This window comes from Eptesicus fuscus, chromosome 4 (genome assembly GCF_027574615.1).
Source record: "Eptesicus fuscus isolate TK198812 chromosome 4, DD_ASM_mEF_20220401, whole genome shotgun sequence".
Lineage (NCBI taxonomy): Eukaryota > Metazoa > Chordata > Mammalia > Chiroptera > Vespertilionidae > Eptesicus > Eptesicus fuscus.
Window position 1 is genome coordinate 9,499,372 of NC_072476.1, and position 18,932 is coordinate 9,518,303.

General features: G+C 55.1%; 1 protein-coding gene across 1 annotated transcript in view; it reads left to right on the top strand.

The window, feature by feature from the left end:
• Positions 1–18,932, top strand: part of GTF3C1 (general transcription factor IIIC subunit 1) — an 86,843-nt gene that overhangs the window by 65,434 nt on the left and 2,477 nt on the right. The window contains exons 21-35 of the mRNA XM_028134129.2: positions 23–158; positions 617–698; positions 833–1,021; positions 2,466–2,623; positions 4,686–4,828; positions 6,794–6,875; positions 8,578–8,690; positions 10,264–10,326; positions 11,065–11,158; positions 12,010–12,182; positions 13,356–13,643; positions 14,283–14,542; positions 15,806–16,086; positions 17,255–17,801; positions 18,468–18,513. Of these exons, the coding sequence (XP_027989930.2) occupies positions 23–158; positions 617–698; positions 833–1,021; positions 2,466–2,623; positions 4,686–4,828; positions 6,794–6,875; positions 8,578–8,690; positions 10,264–10,326; positions 11,065–11,158; positions 12,010–12,182; positions 13,356–13,643; positions 14,283–14,542; positions 15,806–16,086; positions 17,255–17,801; positions 18,468–18,513 (2,655 nt within the window). The remainder of the gene's footprint in view (positions 1–22; positions 159–616; positions 699–832; positions 1,022–2,465; positions 2,624–4,685; positions 4,829–6,793; positions 6,876–8,577; positions 8,691–10,263; positions 10,327–11,064; positions 11,159–12,009; positions 12,183–13,355; positions 13,644–14,282; positions 14,543–15,805; positions 16,087–17,254; positions 17,802–18,467; positions 18,514–18,932) is intronic.

Here is an 18,932-nt window from a genome sequence, read left to right on the forward strand (position 1 = left end):
TTCTCTATATCTCCCATCTCAGGGGCAGCCGTGAGGTGGTGGATGAAGGTTTGATCCCTGGGGATGGGCTGGGAGCCGCTGGGCTCGATTCCAGTTTCTATGGACACCTAAAGCGCAACTGGATCTGGACCAGCTATATCATCAACAAGGCCAAAAAGGTGGGCTTTTGAGGTGTGGGTGCCCACATCCCGGCCACCACCCCCAGGGCTGCCAGCACCACACATCCTCTTGTCCCTTTCCCAGCTCACAGTCCTGAATTGGTAAAACCAAAAGTGACCAGAGGCACAAATATTGACTTCCATGTGTATCGATAGCCTGGACTGTTTTTCTTCTCAGCTGATTCTAACTTACTCTGTGATGTGGACAGGTGTTCCTTTTTAAAGGAGGACCAGAAAGTCTGTGAGACAAAACTCACACAAGAGGGGTGCGTGTGCAGTTAGGAAGTGGCTGGACAGGAGATCCATGTCCTGCAGCACCCCTGCCAGCCTCCCGGCAGGCACTGCGCAGCCGTCCTCGGCTTCTCGGTCACACACTCGCACTCCTTGCCTTTGTGGCTCTGGGCTCCTGGGGTTCATGAAACCGCATGCTTCATTCCGGTGCCGCACTTGCCTTGTAGGAGAACGCCGCTGCAGAGAATGGGCTCACAGTGAGGCTCCAGTCTTTTCTGACCAAGCGCACGTTGCCCCTTGGTGCTGGAGGTACGTGTGCGCCAGTTCCGCCCAGAACAGGCATGGTACTAACTCAGGGCCAGCATGGCCGCCGCATGTTTCATTTGGCTGCTGGCCTTTGCAGAGCTCATCTTGAAATGCTCGTCTCCTGTGATTACTTCTAGGCAATGGCAGGTTGGACATCTGGGGAGAAGCCAGAGCAGGGTCCGAGCTCTGTGCTGACCAAGACGAGCAGTTTGAGATTGACCAAGAGCCCGTGCTGGACAGGAATCAGAGAGTGAGGGGTGGCAAGAACCAGAAGCGGAAACGGCTGAAGAAGGACCCTGGAAAGAAGATGAAGAGAAAGAAGAAAGGTTATATGACGTTCATTTGTGTTTGCTAGGCCTTGTCTTTGCACATTCAGGCTCAGAGACGTGCAGCGGGCTGGCGCAGCTGGGCCTGAGCTCTGCCCTCAGACTTGGGTTTCCATTTGCCCTCAATTTACAGGGCTCACTCTGTGATTGCCCTATTTTCCCAATCCAGCTGCCAGACAGAGATCCTGGAATTTCCTTCATGCTGCCCCCTGCTTTCTCTGTATTGTATCGAGCCTTTTCACTTTGTGACTGCCTCGGTAAAATTTCTGATTTCATCTCAACTGAAAAAAACCTTAGCAAAAGTTCGTAGCAAAATCTTCATCATAACCAGCTAAAATCCTATTATTCTTTTGGTTTACCTTTTAATATCTGCATTTACGCTAATCAGGCCAAAGTCTAAGGCTTGTATATTTAAATTAGAGGAAAGACGGGGCCTGGAAGCCTGCAGTCTTCGGAGTTCCGGAAGCTCTGCGGTCCCCTTTGACTGCACTTTGGCTTCTTCATCTGGGCAGTGTTTACAGCGAAGGAGGGCAGTGAGGAGAAGGGTCTGCCTGTCTGTCACCCAAGTGGTCTGTGTGTTTAGCAATGATCTGATTTTCCCACCCTACTTTTCTTCTGCCTTAATTTGGAAGATCACTTCACAGTCTTTTGGAATTGGCAGTGGCATATGGCAGATCCTGTCATTAGCATCTCCCCCAAGAGGAGGAGACCTTGGAAAACCCAGTGGTTACGAGCTCAAGTTCAAATCCTTAGTCTGCTACTTAGTTGTGTGACTTTGAGCAAGTTGCTATATCAGATCCCTCAACTACAGACCCGGGATAATAACTATATCTCTCCATAGGGTTGTTGCAAAGTATTATAAGTTCATATATGTAAAAAGCTTAAGTCAGTGTTTGGCCCATATGAAATATTCCATCCTGTTAGCACTGTTATTCTTTATTTAGTAGCTCCGTTGTGCCAGGTGCAACACTAGATGTTTCCGTCTTGTTCGGTCCTCAAGGCAGCCCTGTAGGATGGGCCTTGTCCCCATGGTGCACCAGAGTTCGCACATCTCTGAGGTCACAGAGCAGCAGAACGGTGGGGTTCCACTCATTTGTCAGGCGTGCCCTGAGCGTGCTCCACAGGCTACTGTGGAGGCGCCGTGCCTTAAAGGGCTTAGCTCCACAGTAGGGAGGCTTGGAGATTGGCAGATAACTAATAGGAGGCTGCATTCAGGATGCCCAGCCCGTCACCGTGAAATTCCACCCAAGAGAAATGGTGAAAAAAAATCTGTTGGGAGGGGCTGTGTCTTTTGTGGTTAGTGATATAGCTTCCGGACACAGTGAGATTCTGATAACTGATACCCTTGGTCAAGTCTTGCTAGCGGGGCAGACCTTCCCCTCTCCAGAGTGACAGCTCCACACCAATTGTTCTAGGCTCACTCCCTTCTCCCCTATGTCCTTAGAAGAACTCCAAGAAGAAAAAAGCAAAAGTCTGCGTTACCATGATGAGGCCGACCAGAGCGCCCTGAAGAGGATGACCCGGCTGCGTGTCATGTGGTCCATGCAGGAAGACGGGCTGCTCATGCTCTGCCGAATTGCCAGCAATATCCTCAACACCAAGGTACTCGGCCACCGTCCCCGCTCCTTCCAGCCTCCCACCAGCTGATTTGCTTGTCCCTCTCAGGGAGCTCTTTCCTGTCCGACCACATAGGAACTTTGTGGCCCATGGGGCCGCTCATCTCATCTATCCCAACTGGTCTCTGGGAAAAGCATTTCCCAGAATCCTACGAATTAACACCACTCCCATTTTTGCACATTGCTTTCCAGCCTTAGGCTAATCCATACGAATCTTTGCCTGGCTGCAGGCAAAGCCGACTAGAGCTGTTCTCTCTTCATCAGGAATCTAACTAACCCTTTCCTGTTCGCCTCCTCCCATCCTCATATGCCTGAAAAATGCTGGTTCCTCTTCCAATAACTGCTTCTCGTGTATGGGAAGGCTTCACCGAGCCTGTCTAGTGGGAGTGATCACTGTGCTCGCCCTCTGCCCCTTGGACATACACTTCTTTAAAAGTTTCTTATTGATTGGTTGGTTTTAGAGAGAGAGGGAAGGAGAGAGAAACATGGATTTGTTGTTCCTCCCACTTATGCATTCATTGGTTGGTTTTTTGTGTCCCCTGACTAGAGATTGAACCCGTAACCTTGGTGTATCGGGATGATGCTCTAACCAACTGAGCCATTCAGCCAGGACATATATTTTGGACATATACTTTCATGCTGCCTCTGTTGCCTCTGGCACTTCTTGGCCCACTGGAGTGGCTGTTACTCAAGGCAAAGAAACTTGTTTCCATCGCTGTAACCCCCAGCGCAGTGCCTGCCACACACTGCCCGTCCGGTCGGCATTTACTGAGTAGTGTGGAATGGTGCAGTGGCCTCACCCGACTCCAACTTCCACATGGTTCACTCCTCTGCCTTCCGCACCACAGTCCCCACACTCCTGTGTCCTCCCTGCCTGTGTCCCTGAATTCCCGGTGGGTGGGAGGGACTTGCTCCCTGTCTAGCAAACTCTCCCTCCTTCCTCTGATGTCACTGCCTCCAAGAAGGTTCCACAACCCAAACCAGAGTCCATCTCCTCGCCATGTTCCCCAGAGCAGTCCCACCACTTATGCTGTCTGATCCCAGTTTGCAGCAAGGCATGGGAGAGCAATCCAGGTGGGGAGTGTCCCATCAGGCTGGTTCCCAGCAGCCACCAGGAGAGTGAGCTCTGCCATCGTCCAACCCAGGGGCTTTGGCAGGCAGTAGTACTTCCAGGTAGATGGTGAGGCAGCGTCCTCAGAGCCCCATTGGCGCTTCCTGCTCTCAGCCATGACAGCCAAGCGAGGTCCACTTCGAGGTCCTGGGCCCCATTACTCTGTCCACAGGCTCATCAGATCCCTTGACCACCTTCCCTGGCTCTCCCCCTCAGCCCCCTCCTAAATTCTAACCCAAAAACCTGAGGTGACTGTTTCCGTCCCCAGTTTCTGTTCTCTGCCCCTATAATGGCGTTTTTCATCACAGCATGGGTGATGGTTGTCTCCCTCCACCCACCCTGGATGCCGCTGGAGGAGCCAGGAGAGGCTGCGCCTTGAGGGGAGGCGGACCTCCACTCACTCACTTGCACTTACACCATATTCGTGGGCCCCTTCATTCTGGGGCTCTGAGAAAATGCCTCGACTTCAAGCTCCTTCCTCTTCTCAGCTCTGCCTTCCTGTGTGCTGAGGTCCTGAGTCTGCTGACCTAGTGCCTTCTGGGTCTGCTTGTGTAACAGACAGAATGTTTTGGAGCACGCATACCCTGTAGCTAAGCCTGTGAAACCCTCTAACTAAGCACCTTTCATATGTTCATAACCTCCCCTCGCGTACTGCCCTTCTAGTCAGTACTACACCCTGCACCCTCTGAGCACCAATCTTGTCAAAAGCACCTTCCCCACAGGACTCTGGGGACGTGTTTATTCCTCTCTGCCCAGCACCTCACTCTGCCAGGCACACTGTTGGTGCCAAGTTAATGTGACTGGTAAACAGGTGGCCGTGTGGAGTGCCCACTGACGAGGGAGGCTCCACAGAACGTCTTTGTCCACTTGTGTGTGTCAGTGGCCAGGCGTGGGCTCCGAGGAACTGACCTCCCGTCTGGCTCTGTGTTTGATCCAGGTGAAGGGCCCGTTTGTCCCCTGGCAGGTGGTGCGGGACATCCTGCACGCTACCTTTGAAGAGTCTTTGGATAAGACCTCTCATTCGGTTGGCCGGAGAGCTCGCTACATAGTCAGAAACCCACAAGCCTACATGAACTACAAGTAAGCCTTACTGAACGTCTTCGCTCCAGGACACTTCGAATGCTCTGGCTCACTCTGCTCCTCCCTCATCCGTTTGCGTCAGGGTCGGGGTGGAACCCTGAGAGAGCACGCGGAGCTGCCCAGTGCACGCCAGCGTCTGCCCGAGCTGGTGCTCATTAGGGAGAGCGCCCTTGGTTTATTGAGGGCTGGGCCCGATTCTGGCACTTTCTCACGCAGAGTATTGTTTAGATGTTAGGAAAGCCTTGGGAAGGAGGTTACAGATGGAGAAACAGGCCAAGCAGGCTGGTGACTTACTAGATACCACACACTTAGCACGTGGAGAAGGCGGGGCATCTGCCGATGTCACCATTGTTTCGAGCACTCCAGGGCAGCTCTCGGTATCCCTGTTAGTCACAGACCTCACTGCGGGAGCTAGCTAGGCAGGACTGGGGTCCTTGGATCACACGTACTCAGCCGTGTCTGCAGCAGAGCTGGGTGTTCCCTAAGGGTTTCCCAGCCGGAGCCTGGCTGTGTGGGGTGTGAGCTGGCTGGGTCGCATAGCACTCCCTTGTGGTTTGTCTTTTGCCAGCGAGGCGGCCCCCTCCCCCCATCTCCTCACAGGGCCAGGCAAAGAGCCAGTGCCAGCCTCATCAGACTCCTCCTCCAGCTCCTCCACGGGCATGGGTTGAGTGGGGGGCACCAGAGAGCGTCCAGGTGTTGGGGGAGGTGCCCAAGCATAGCAACCAGTGTGAGAGTGGGGCCAAGGGGGGAAACATGGAGGGGTGGGAAGTGCCGCCTCCACCCCCTGGTAGAAGAGCTTGGCTCTGGGTTGATTCTGAGCCATGGGCTGCCTGCAGTCAGTCAGGCCTAGCCCTGAATTGTGGAGGAAGCTCAACTCAGCCCAAGTTTCTCAGCCTTGGCACTGGGCCATCGGGGCCAGATAACTGCCGTGGGGCTGTCTGTGCGCTGTGGGATGCTGCTCAGCCTCTGCCCAGTAGATGTCAGCACCTCCTCATGTGTCTCCAGGTGCCCTGATTGCGGGGGGGGGGGGGGGGGGGGGGGGCAAATCAGCCCAGTTTGGAACCGTTGGGTTACACACACCAAGGGGCTTTCCCGTGTGAAGCCACTGTCCCCTTTTCTATCCGAAAGCGTTCTGATCACCTGGTTCAAACTCTTCTTTTTCCCGAGTAGAAACAGGCCCAGGGAGCATGTGAGTTGTCCATGGCACAGGGAGTTGGCAGTGAAGTGAGATCTGGGCCCGGCAGGCGGCAGGGGTGGCAGGCCTGGGTCTCCATCTTCACTGCAGTCAGAACTGTGCGACCTAGGACGGGGTCCTCCACTCAGGCCATTTCCTCTTGGGAGCAGGATAGTAATTCCAGTAGTAACCACGCCTGCCCGGGCCTTGGCACGTGTGTGACCTCGGCGTCCCTCCACCTCACCGAGCTTACAGTGGAATGACAGTGTCTGCCAGCTCTTAATGCAGGTTGAAGTGCTTGGCTCATAAGAGGCCAGCAAACTCTGGTTGTCTCTTCCTCCAGTTCCTCTGGGCAAGTCAGGCTCTCTACATCCTGGTGTCTGAGGGTTTGTGGAGTGGACAGATAGTGCTTGGGAGGAAGTTGGAGCTCTTGACAACGATGAGCACCAGTGCCGGGGTAATATTTTTAAATTTACAGAACACTTTCACACAAGTCGTCTCACTTGGTCTTGGCCAAGTTCCTGTGAGGGCAGTTGGGAGTCACTGGTCTCAACTTACACATGGAGGACAGATGCTCAGAGAAGCAAGGTGTAAAGTATGAGCAGTAATCAAGGTGTAACCTGATTCAGGCCTGGCTTGAATCAGGTTTGGCTAAGCCCAGACCCTTCATTTTTACAAGCTTTGGCCACACAAGAGGTACACAAGCAAATCACGCTTTATGGTTAGGTGAAGCCGGAGATCTGAGGGAGGAATCACTGCAACACCAGCTTCCTGTGGTCTTCCCTCTGCAGGGTGTGCCTGGCCGAGGTGTACCAAGATAAGGCCCTTGTTGGAGAGTTCATGAATCGGAAATGTGACTACGAAGACCCAAAGGTAGGCCCGGGCGGTGGCTGGGCTCCGCCTGCTCTCAGGCAGGCTTTCGAGGTCCTGGTCTGTGGCCTGGGGCTCTGGTACCTTGCCAGCCTCGCAGACATGGGGGTTTCCCGCTCTTTTGGGAAATTGGCTGGTCAGTTCTTTGGCTTTGGACATCATTGGATCTGGCTCCAGCATCAGTTTTAACAAGCTGATTAGAATTTGACATGCAGCTTTGCAGTACTGCTGTGCCTTGGGCCTACTTTGTTAAGGAAATAGGACAGCTCTTCAGAAGTTATAAGCAGCTAGACTTCCTGGAACGCTTGCAGATAGGATGTGGGACTCTGCGTGGGGCTGGGACAGTGGCTGACAAGGAAGGGCCTGTCTTTACAGACCCAGATGTCTCTGCTCTTCAGCTCGGAGCCTACTGAGTCCGCGCTCACTGAGCTAACATCAGTGTCTGCTGTGTCTGTCAGGCCTTGGCCCAGCGAGGCCAATCAAAACGGAGGTCCAGCCCTCCCCTCAGGAAGCCTGGGGTAGTGGACTGCGCAGAACAGTGCAATCCCTGAGAGGGGAAGGCACAGGTCCGAAGGAGAACCAGGAGTGCTTACGATGCAAGGACAGAAAGACCGTCTCAGAGGGGCTCGAGGCTTTGTCTTCCCGTATGCCAAGCAGTCTAGAGGAGGCAGTCTGGGCAGGTGCAGTAAAGCAGAGATGTCACCAAGGACTCCGGTCCATTCTGTCACTGTACTTCTAGTCCATAGCAGTCGGCTCGCCATCCTCATGCCAGTCCCCTCGGCGTCGCAGCTTGCCTGGAGCTCAGCTCCTCAGCAGATCCAAGGGCAAGAAGAACTGGGGAGGGGCTGCACTGGGCCTTGCATCATGGAGGGTACAGCCTTTCCCTGAGACCCCTGAGGTTGCCGGCATTGGCTTAGCCCTGTCCTGACTCATCCAACTGGGCTGAGGGTGCATCCTCCCCAAACCAGGTTGGAGCTGGGTCTGCTCCTGAGAAAGATTGGGACGGAGGAAGTAGGCTACCAACAGCATCGTCTGCAGAGAGCTTTCCAAAAGTGTCGGCACTGAACCCAGACTCTAAGATGAGGGGCCAGCTAAGGCCAAGGCCGTGAAGGAAGGGGGGTGAGGTGGCCCGTGGGTGTAGTGCTGGGAGGGCTGCAGCGAGGTGCAGCCTGGAGGGAGGGAGTTCATCCTGGTGGGACACATGGTCGGTTTGTTGGCCACACCATGGAGGATAAACTGGGGGAGTGAGACTGCAGGTAGCAGGGCAGTGAGCAGGCTGTGTTGCGATTCAGTCTGGAATGGGATGGTCACAGTGCAGGTGTAGGGGACTGGTTTGGGTCCATGATTGATTGGAGGCGGGAGGAGAGGAAGGAGGTGGACGCAAACAGAGTGAGCGAGGGAGGAGCAGACCTGGAAGGAGGAGGTGATGGGGGTACAGACCTGCTGCTGGGGGTTGGGGTGGGACACGGGGAGCATCCTGGGGACTGTGTGGATAGTTGGGGTCTTCCTGGGGCCAGGGGAGAGCTGCCAGTGCCGTCGTGAGGGCTGTCAGTGTGTCCTCCTTCCCCGGTGGACTCAGTGGGCGTGGGAGGCCAGGGAGGCAGCACTTCTCAGGGGAGTTGGTTATAAGATTGTCCTTGACATCTCTACTGAAGCCGCCCTTCAGGGAGGGAAGCCATAACATCTCATTCTCTTACGTTAAAAGGTTTGTGCCAACGAGTTTAAAGAATTCGTGGAGAAGCTTAAAAAGAAGTTTAGTTCATCCTTAAAGAATCCTAACCTTGAAATCCCAGACACACTCCAGGAGCTGTTTGCCAGGTGAGGTTCTTCTGGGGGTTCAGTGTGGTCCTCGTGAGGCAGGAGGAACTGTCACCAGCTGGGGCTGCCGCAGGCCAGTGGTCGCTCGAGGCCTTGCAGCTGAGCCTGCTGGGTTTCCTGACTCTGGGCCATGTCATCCCACAGTGACTGAAAATGGGAGGCCACTGCCCCACTTCCAGCACCCCCATTCATTCTCCCTTTCAGGCCTGCTGCTGACTTAATTCAGGTCAGTGTGCTTCTGACTTAATTCAGGTCATTGTTTTAGCCCTGGCCCATGTACTCAGTGGTTAGAGCATCAGACCACACACCAAAGTGTCTCGGCTTCAATTCCCTGTCAAGGGCACATGCCTGGGTTGCAGGTTTGACCCCCAGCCCCAATCAGGGCGGGGTGGAAAGCAACTAATCAATGTCTCTCACACATCGATGTTTCTCACCCCCTCTCCTTCTACTCTCATAAAATAAAATAAGAAAAAATAAATAAATAAAATATAAAAATGAAAATTGCTCATTTTATATCAGTACAAGGAAACTCTGAGATGTAAGGAACTTGCCCAAGGTCACAGTGCCTGTGAGCAGCAGGGCCAAGATTTGAACTTTGGTGATCTGACTTCAGAGCTCCGGCAGTTTCCAGCTCAGCCACTCGGCATCTGGAGAAAACATACAGGGTTTGAGCACAGAACCCTGTGAAAGTTTAAAACCCTGTGTCTGAACCACGCCTATTTCCTCTGCTTAATCCCAGTGGGAAACTCCCCTTCACCATCCTCATTAATGCAGCAGTCTCTCTAGGAAAATGTATTTCTGAATTCCTTCCTGTAAGGAGATGACGTTCACCGATTAGTTCCAATACCTGTTTCTGTTGGAGATCTCATTTTCAGCAAATAATGTTATTGGGCCTGCTATATGCCAGGTCTAAGGATTCGTAGTCATTTTCAGAGTTGACACCCTTGAGCTATTTGGGGAGTTTTCGTTTTTTAATGGCAGTGAACTGTGCCCCCGACTCCCCAATGGCACAGTTTATATTCACATGTCCTGTTCACCTCTCTGTAGCTTTAAAAAAAAACAGAGAAATAATCTGTAATTTCAACACCTGATACAGCCATTCCCTCTTTCGTTTTCTTCCAGTCTTCTTTCTTGTGCTTGTTTTTAATGATAATGAGCCCACAAGTTTATATCCTCCCTTGACAATTAACCGTAGCTCCCTGCCTGTTAACATTGTCTTGTGTCGCTTCATAATTGTCAGTAAATGAACATCAACCCCTCTACCCTTCACTACCCTTCCACTCCCCCCGCTTTACCTCTGGTAACCACCATACTGTTGTCTGGGACTCTGAGTTTTTGTTTGTTTTTCTTGTTTGTTCATTTGTTGCTTTCAGTTTTACATCTCACATATGATGAAATCATATGGTTCTTGCCTTTTTCTGTCTGACTCATTTTGCTTAGCATGATATTCTCAAGTTTAACATTTTTTAAACATTTCAGCCAATAAATGGCCATCTGGAGCCAGCTGCAGCTCGGTTAGTGAAGGTCTGCTATGTTGCATGGACATGCTCTGTTTTTGTTGTTTCTTATGCAGATACCGAGTTTTGGTGATCGGAGACCCAAAAGATCAAATCAGGAAGGAGGACAAACTTAATAGGCAAGTACTGACATACCGAGTGCCTTTCCTCAGCTGTCTGACTGGGTTGCCTACAGCCTAACACAGGGGTCATCTAGGGCCAACTCCAGCCTGCCCCCTGTTTTTGTAAATAAAGTTTTATTGGAACACAGCCATGCCCATTCTGTATTGTCTGTGCTGCTTTCCTCAGCGCATCAGAGTTGAGTGGTTGCGACGAGACCAGATAGCCCACAAAGACTAAATTATGTATCTGGCCCTTTACAGGAGAAGTCTGCTGACCCCTGACCTCCAGTGTCACTGGCCTAGGCTTAAGGTGGGCTGGGGAAAGGGTCTGAACTCTCAGCCCATGAGATTTCTAAGCAAAAGTGGTTAGAAAGCCCAGCTTTTTTCCCCGTCTTGGATGAGCAATATTCAGTTTGATTTTAACTCTATATTTCAGTGAGAAGCCTATTCCCTTTAGAGAAAAACTTGTTTAAAACAAATAAAACATAAGCAGTTAAAACACATTTGTTAATTGTCGTGAAAACCTATTTCCAGGTTATGTCACCCCCTTCTCCCCTAGGCTGACATGTTTTTCCTGCAAAAATTGACCAGTTAGTAAGGCTTAAAGCCCATCATGTGTTCTGTTTTGGTTTGTAAGTAGTTTGGGTATTCAGGTCACTTCTGTGAGATCGGACATGTTTTTCACTAAGAACTGATCTGTCCAGCCTGCCCGGTGCTCTGTGGCCTCACGTTCCCGTGCTACCCCTTCTCTCTCAGCGTGGATGACATCCACTACCTGGTGCTCCAGAACCTGATCCAGAGCACGCTGGCCCTCTCGGACAGTCAGATGAAGTCCTGCCAGTCATTCCAGGTGCGTGTAGAGGCCCGGCACAGCTTGGCAGCAGGCTCGGGGACCAGGGCCCCTGCAGAGGCCGGCGCCACGCCATGTTTTGCTCTTTCTCTTCTCAGCTGTGTGGTCCAGGGGCCCTGACTTCACCTGAGACTCTGGCCCTCACTTCTTTCATCTTTAAAGTGTGGGCAAAGGACCCAGTGACCTCCAAAATCCAGTGCTTTGATGAGAGGTGGACTTGTGAGGGGCCGAGGCTGGGGTGGGCAAGGTCCCGTTCGCAGGGGTCCTTGTCCAGCATAAAGAGGGTGGACGTTCTACCTGCAGCGAGAGTCTCTGAGGTTTGAGGTACAGACACATGTGTGATCTAGGCATCCAAGGGCTACTTTGCTGTGGAGAAGAATCAGGTTGGAGGAGGCAGCATGTGCAGAAGCAGGGAGAGCAGTTGGCTGGAGGCTGCAATGAGAAATGATGGCGGCATGAACCAGGTGGTGGCAGTGTAGGCGGCATCTGGGAACATATTTTGGGAGTAGAGCCACCAGACATACGATGTGTGTTGGGCGAGAAGTAAGAGAAAGAGCGGATCCCTGGTTGGTGACTTTGCATTGATTCCTGGTGTCTTTGCATCTTAAGAAACAGGTGTGGGGTGCAGAGCCTTCCTTTTTCTCCAGTCACCTGTCCTGTTTCAGGGGTGACGGTGGGAGTAGAACTTGACAGGCTCCCCCCTCACACGCCCCCAAGTGTCAGCTCTGGCCTCCCCGCCCCTAGTCCCCATGCCAGTTGCTTCCCCTACAGACAATCGGCTCAGGCTCTTAAGCACCTGGCCGTCCTGCTGTGCCCTGCCCGCCGCTCACCCATGACTTGCTGTGTTGCAGACGTTCCGCCTGTACCAGGAGTATAAGGACCAGATCCTGGGGAAGGCCTTCGTGGAGTGCCAGAAGAGGAGCTTGGTCAACCGGCGCCGGGTCAACCACACGCTGGGCCCAAAGAAAAACCGGGCTTTGCCCTTCGTGCCAATGTCCTACCAGCTGTCCCAGAGCTACTACAAGTGAGCACCGCCAGGAGCCCTGGGTCTGGCCTGGGGAAGGGCAGGACCCGTGTCAGATGCTGAGCTGGTGTGGGCGTACGGTTCACACTAGTGGTGTTTTGTGTTGGGGCATTTATCTTTTTGCCGGTGGTCTCCTTTTGTCCTGTCAAACTGGATAAGACAAGTTTCTGATGAACTACTTATCCGGTTAAAAGTGCACCCTCCTGGTTGGGCATAACCTCCGTCCCTGGTCCTCTCACTCAGGGCGCACAGCCGCCCGTCTCGCAGGCTCACCGGCTGTGAAGCCAAGTGTTGCTCAGAGAGACAGCCGGCAGCACAGCAGCGACCTGAGCGCTGGGGTGCCCTGCTGAGGGTCTCCTCCATGGAGCCCCTCCTGCCTGAAGCACCCCTCAGCTCACTCATGGCTGCAAGCCTGGCTGGTCTGGCATTCTGTGCCCCCAGCAGAGAAGTCCGTTATAACAGTCCTGGGAGTTCTCCCTGGCAGCTCTCCCGGGCCGGCTTCCCCTCTCCATGCTGGCCTCCTGACCAGTCCTCAGACCTGCAGAGGCTGCATTCAGAATCAGAACAGCCAGCTGGGGATTCACTTGTTCCTTTCCTAAATGCCATTCTGCGTGGCTCTCGATCCCCTTTCCTTTCCGGAGAGCAGCCCGGGCGGCCGAAGACGAGTCCAACAGGCCATTTGACCGTGAGCCCCTTCTCACCTGTGAGCTGAGAAGCAGTGGTCACGGATCAGGAGGACCTGGGGCCCCTCCCTCTGCCTAGACCCGCCGTCTCTGCTGTGACAGAGTCTTGGGAGGTTGACTTTGGGCAGAGGCAAAGGCTTGACTCTCCACAGTCGCCTTTGGAGATGGCGGGATTGAGCACACGCATGTCCCCTCCCCTCTGTATGGTTCAGGGCTTGCCTTGTGTAAAGATTATTACAAAAAGTACATCATCGCCCCAGTTTGGCACCTGTTTATAGTGAGTGCCTGGGAGGCACAGAGTTGGATAAGAAGACATGACCTGCCTTGAAGGTGCTCGGGTGAGTGGGGAAGGACGCCGAGGGCTGAAGTGCGATGCGTTTGAGGGGGAGGGAAGCTGCATGTGGTTCGACCACAGTGGTCTGCAGCGCACACAGCTTCCAGGTGAGGGCTCCCATCCCGTCCTCAGCAAGGCCCTCCCTTCTCTCTGTAGGATCTTTACGTGGCGATTTCCGAGCACCATCTGCACCGAATCATTCCAGTTCTTCAACAGAATCCGGGCTGCCGGCAAGTTGGACCAGCCTGATCATTTTTCCTTCAAAGACCAGGACAGTAACGACTCCCCAGATGACCTGGTGGCATTTTCTTTGGACGGCCCTGGAGGACACTGTGTGGCTGCCCTGACCCTCTTCTCACTGGGCCTCATTTCCGTGGATGTCAGGATCCCCGAGCAGATCGTGGTGGTGGACAGCTCCATGGTGGAGAACGAGGTCATTAAGAGGTAAGGGCTGAGCCTCGGCCGTCTTTCCCTCATCCCTGTGGTGTCTGCACTTTCATTTGCTCGGTCACCCGGTCTGCATTCATGCAGCAAGCACGTGCTGGCTCTTCCCGTGTTGTGTCAGCACTGGGCGTTGGCCAGCAGAGCGTAAGTGATGCCTGCGGACTGGGAATTCCGGTTCCACATCAATGCAGGCCCTTCTGCTGGGGCCTCTGGCGCCCGGGGAGCCAGGAGCGTGACAGCTGTGCCAAAGGGGGGAAGGACATGGTATAGTGGCAAGGAAGGTTGACAGAGAAGGAGGGAGTGGCACAAGTTCCTTGATGGCATAATAGCTGGACTGGGATTTAATGGGAAGTAGGCACTTTTGTGGACAGAGACTAGAAAGGTTTTTCAGGCAAAAGGAACAGCCTTGCAAAGACAGGTATGTGAAGAGGAGTCGGGTGTGTGGGAAGGTGGGTGAGGGAGAATCTGGAGCCCATGCCAACCTTCATAGCCAGGGCGAGGGGTGTCCACAGGGACCACGGCTGTAGCTCAGGCCTGGTCACAGGCACTGTCTGCTGCGATTGTGTGCCCCGGGAGGGAAGCAGGGCAGCGGATGGGCAGGGCCGGAGCTCGGTCGTCGAGGGCATTTTCTTCTCCCAGCCTGGGGAAGGACGGCACCTTGGAAGAGGATGAGGATGAAGAGGAAGACTTGGACGAAGACCCGGGGGGCAAGCGCCGGAGCATTGAGGTGAAGGCCCCCCAGGCCTCCCACACCAACTACCTGCTGATGAAGGGCTACTGTGCCCCCGGCATCGTCAGCACCCGAAACCTCAACCCCAACGACAGCATCGTGGTGAACTCCTGCCACGTGAGGTTCCGGCTCCGCTGCAGCCCCAAGCCCACCCATCTCAGGTCCTCGGGTAAGCGCTGCCCCACACCCACCCATCATCTCAGGTCCCCTGGTGAGCGCTGCCCCACGCCCTCCCAGCTCAGGTCCCCTGGTGAGCGCTGCCCCACGCCCTCCCAGCTCAGGTCCCCTGGTGAGCGCTGCCCCTGGCCCGGCCTGGCCCCAGGCCCTGATGCCCACCTCCCAGCTCTGAAGGCTAAGCTGGCCGGGGCCACACAGAGGAAAGCACCTCCAGCCTGTTGGCCAGCTCGAGGAGCACGTGTCCCAGACGCCTTGCTGCTGCCAGTCACGGGGAGCCCCCAGCTGCGCTGCCTTCTCTTCACTATCGCCCAAGCACCTGCTCCCAGCCCCAGCCCCCACACCCCCAGGCCCTGGCCTCTTCTGTGGGGCAGCTTTGTCACTGTTTCTGTCTTTAGTTCTTCTTCTGGTTCCCTTTATAACTCTAAATGATGACTTTGTTTGAAATTTTTAAGTATTTTGAGTTCTTGTTGTGAAAAATGTATATTCCCCTTACATTTCATTCTCTCTCACCTTCTTTACTCCTCATTTTCAGACTTCTTTTTAGTTCCATTGATTACCTTTGAAACTTTAAATAACTAACTTGGACCTCTGTTTCCTTACCCTCAATTTTAGGCAGTCTCTCCCCTCGACATAAAGTGAGGATGTTAGAGCCCTGCCTTCCCTGCATGTCTCGACCTCCTTCCCACCCCTTTCCTGCCTCTGTCTGACTTGCTTTATTTTTATGAGTTGAGGTGGATGGTGTTTACCTTGGGTTTCATAACCACAGTTAGTATCCTGTGCTTTGTCTGGAGCTTGACCCAGGCAGGGTAGAGGTGACCTAAGACTGTGGTCTTAGCAGAGACACCTTTGCAGGAAGCAGCCTGGCTAGTGTACGCAAAGCAGGGACTTATGGAAGGTCCCAAGTCTCTCACAGGCTCTGAGGGCTGTGAGCACAGAGTCGGGAAGGGTGGGGTCCAGGGTCAGCGAGTTGAGGACCTCCCCTCCAGAACATTGGGGTCACAGTTTTCGGACCCCACCCCGCCTCTGAGTCTTGAGCAGGAGAATTATACTGGCCACGGAGGAATCCAGCCCTGGTGGCTGCAGTCAAGGACCCAGGGGCATGCCGCAGGGACCTGACTGCCAGGGCTCGCCTGTGTCCACCGTGGAGGTTTGGGGAGCGGCGAGTTGCGGTGGAGCGTGCCCTGCTGCGGTGCCACTGATGCGCTGGCCTGGGCGGGCCTCTGCAGGGCTGACCCTCGTCCTCCTGTCTTTGCAGGCCCTGCTCTGGAAGAGCTAACAGTGGGCACTTCCTGCCTCCCTGGCACGTTCACCAGGCTGATAAATAGCCAAAAGGACACCTGCCGCTTGGAAGAGTTTGTGCACCAGGTGGAGCTGTCTGGCTATAGACCTGCTGACGTCTCTGCCGCCTTGGAGGTCCAGGGGGCCGTTGCGGCCACAGGATGCTTTGGGGTGGACAAGGCAGAGCTGAGGAGACGCTTCTCCGCCTTGGAGAGGACAGATGGTGAGCGCACCAAGACCTTCACAGACTACGTGCAGGTGAGCGGCTCGCAGGTAGCCTGGGCAGCCGAAGCACAAGTTGCCAGGGGCACACTAGGGGTGCGCTGGGTTTGGGGCGTAGTGTATAATGTTTTTAAAAATTGAATTCATTGTCAACATTTAAAAATAGGAGACTTGCCTGTAGCCCAGCTTCTCCTGAACGTTAAAAGGTCTGTCCAAACCGGGCCCTGCTCCTCAGCCCACTGGCTGGAGCCGCTTTTCTCACCACTTTACCTGCCCAGACCCATTTGCTTCATGACCTTAAACCCAAGACTGTCCCAACAGAAGGGCCTTTGAAATGAGGGCCATGGGCCTGGCTGCCCTCGAGCACTGTCAGTGGTTGGAGGCAGTCGTGATGTCTCGGGGACGCCTGCCTCGCGGTGTCCTGGGGGAGGAGGAGGAAGGCCAAAGCCTGTTATCCAACAAGTTCTTACGCATGGGAGTGCAGCAGTGAGAGGTGATGACCGCTGCTGTTCGTGGGGTTCGCTTATTCATGGACATCTTGGTGCACCTGGAGCCTGGGGGGCGGGGGGGACTGTCCCAGGACCATCAGAGGTGATGCTCAGGGGGCTCCTTGAGCTCCTGGTGCCTGGCCCAGAGGCCCGAGGGAGAGTACCCACAGCTAACCTTCACCAGACCCACTCGGCCTGATAGGAGGCCTGGTTCCAGGCAAATTCTGTGAGCCCCAAATAGTGGGTTTTTAATAGAAAATCTAAAAGAAAGATGACGGTGACACCATGTGCCACTCCAGGGGGTGCAGCTCCTGGATAAGGACAAGGACTTGGAAGGCAGGGCACGGAGAAGATGAGGGGGTTGTCGTTCATGTGGAACAACAGTGGTTTTTGCAGAACTTGGTAACACTCGGAGTTTTGACTTCTGTGGGAGGACGCTGGCCGGGCAGGAGACCTGTAAGTCACATCAGGTTCAAAGGTGCGGTTCACACATCTGACTTGTTTTACAAATAGGCACACAGCCTAGAGGGAAGGGACTGCCCCAGGGCCACACAGCCCGCGTGGTGGCTGCCTGGGGCTGGAAGCCCGCCTCCTCCTCGTGTTGTCTGCCTGATGGCCCTGGGCACTTGTTCAGGACACTGGACATCAGGCAGGGGACACAAACCCTGATGATCTGGGGTCCCGCCCAGACCCAGCGTGTCTCCTGCTTTTCCTAGGACCTCTTGGAGCGACATCAGGTGCTGGAAGTCGGCGGCAACTCGGTTCGCCTGGTGACCATGGCCTCTGCCCAGCCCTGGCTCCTGCACTCGGTGCGGCTGAGAGGGAAAGAAGAGGACGCAGAAACTCAAAGAGAAGACCCCCAGGCCAGACCCCTGGAGGGACCTTCTAGCGAGGACGACCCTGAGAGGCAGGCACCACCTTCTCAGGGCTCCCAGGGCAGCAAGAGGCGTGCCAGCTGGGCCAGCACCGACCCGGCCATTTCGAGTGGGGAGACCGACCCCGAGAGTGCCCAGAGGCCCCCAGCAAAGAGGCCCACGCTCCAGGACCTGCGCTTGGGCCCCAGCCCCAGGGCCGAGGAGGGGGCAGAAATGCCGGCACCTGCTCTTCCTGTAGCTCCTGAAGACACAGGTGCAGGGGACACCCTCCCAGGAGCATCCAAAGCCAGACAGGAGGACCAGGAGGGAGTCGGGGTACCCGGCTCCACAGGCCAAGAGCAGCTGAGCTGTCAGGCCCAGCTTCCAGAGGGCTCGGAAGACGCGAGAGGTACAGAACCTTGTTCCACTCCCCGGCCCCCCGCACATCTGTTCTGTCCCTGGACCTGACCGTCCTCCGAGACCGGGAACCTTGACTTCAGCTTTGCATCGGCTCACCTGCAGGGAGAGGACTCAGTGCTTCCACTAGAGGGCAGGAGGCTCTGCAGCTCCTGAGCAGGCCTGGGGGTCCTGGGCAGAGGCTGGTGGCCCTGGAGCAGGCTCTCCACGTCCCGGGGGAAGGGGCAGTGACAGAAATAGGAGGGTGTCCCCTTCCTTCAGGCCTGGCCCTGGCTGACCCTGCCATTTCCCTGTCCTCATCTCAGCAGGGGCCTCCTAGGTGGGTTCTCGGGATGTTTTGTTTTGGGGCTGTTTTTCCGAGGGCTTTACACACACAGCTCTGTGGTCAGTGCTCTTGGTGGAGGACGAGGCGTGACTCGCCTCCGCTGGGCTCTGGGAACAAACCCTCACGTGTACCCGCGGTCCATCCCAGTGTGGTTCTGGGTGTGCTGGCTGCGGCCTGCGTGGCCGCCACGCCGAGGATGGAGCTCCGTGCGGAACAGGGTTGCTGTCCCTGCCTTCACAGCGCAGCCCCACAGCCCAGGAGTGCTTGTCGAGTGGATGGGGTGGAAGAGACAGGCTCCGCCCTTTAAAGTCTCCCGTCCTTTCCCTCTGTCAGGTTCGGCAGAGAGCTCTGCGGCCGGCAGTGTCTCCCAGGCAGCACGGTGAGTGTGGCCCCGAGTCAGGAGGCCTGGGGCAGCAGTGACTGGGCAGCGTGTCCTTAGGGTCCCAGACAGGGGGCCACGGTAATGATAACATGAAGGCCTTTCACAGTATTGATCGTTTGCCCAGCACAGTGGTTCTCGGCCGGGGGACACGGAAATGTGTGGGAGCGTTTGGTTGTCGGGCTTCCTGGGGGACGAGTCAGGTGCTCCCTGCATGCAGCGACGGGGCCAACCTGCTGGGCATGTGCAGTGTCCGGTTTGTCTCGCAGTGAGGGGCCCCTCCCACCTGAGTGCATGGCCTCAGCTTGACGGGATGTGTGTGCTCTTGGCCCCTGAGAGCTCAGGCTCCGTGCACCCAGGGCCCGGCCACAGCCGGGTGTCCAGCTGGTCCAGAGCCTGGAGTGGCAGACCAGTCCCTG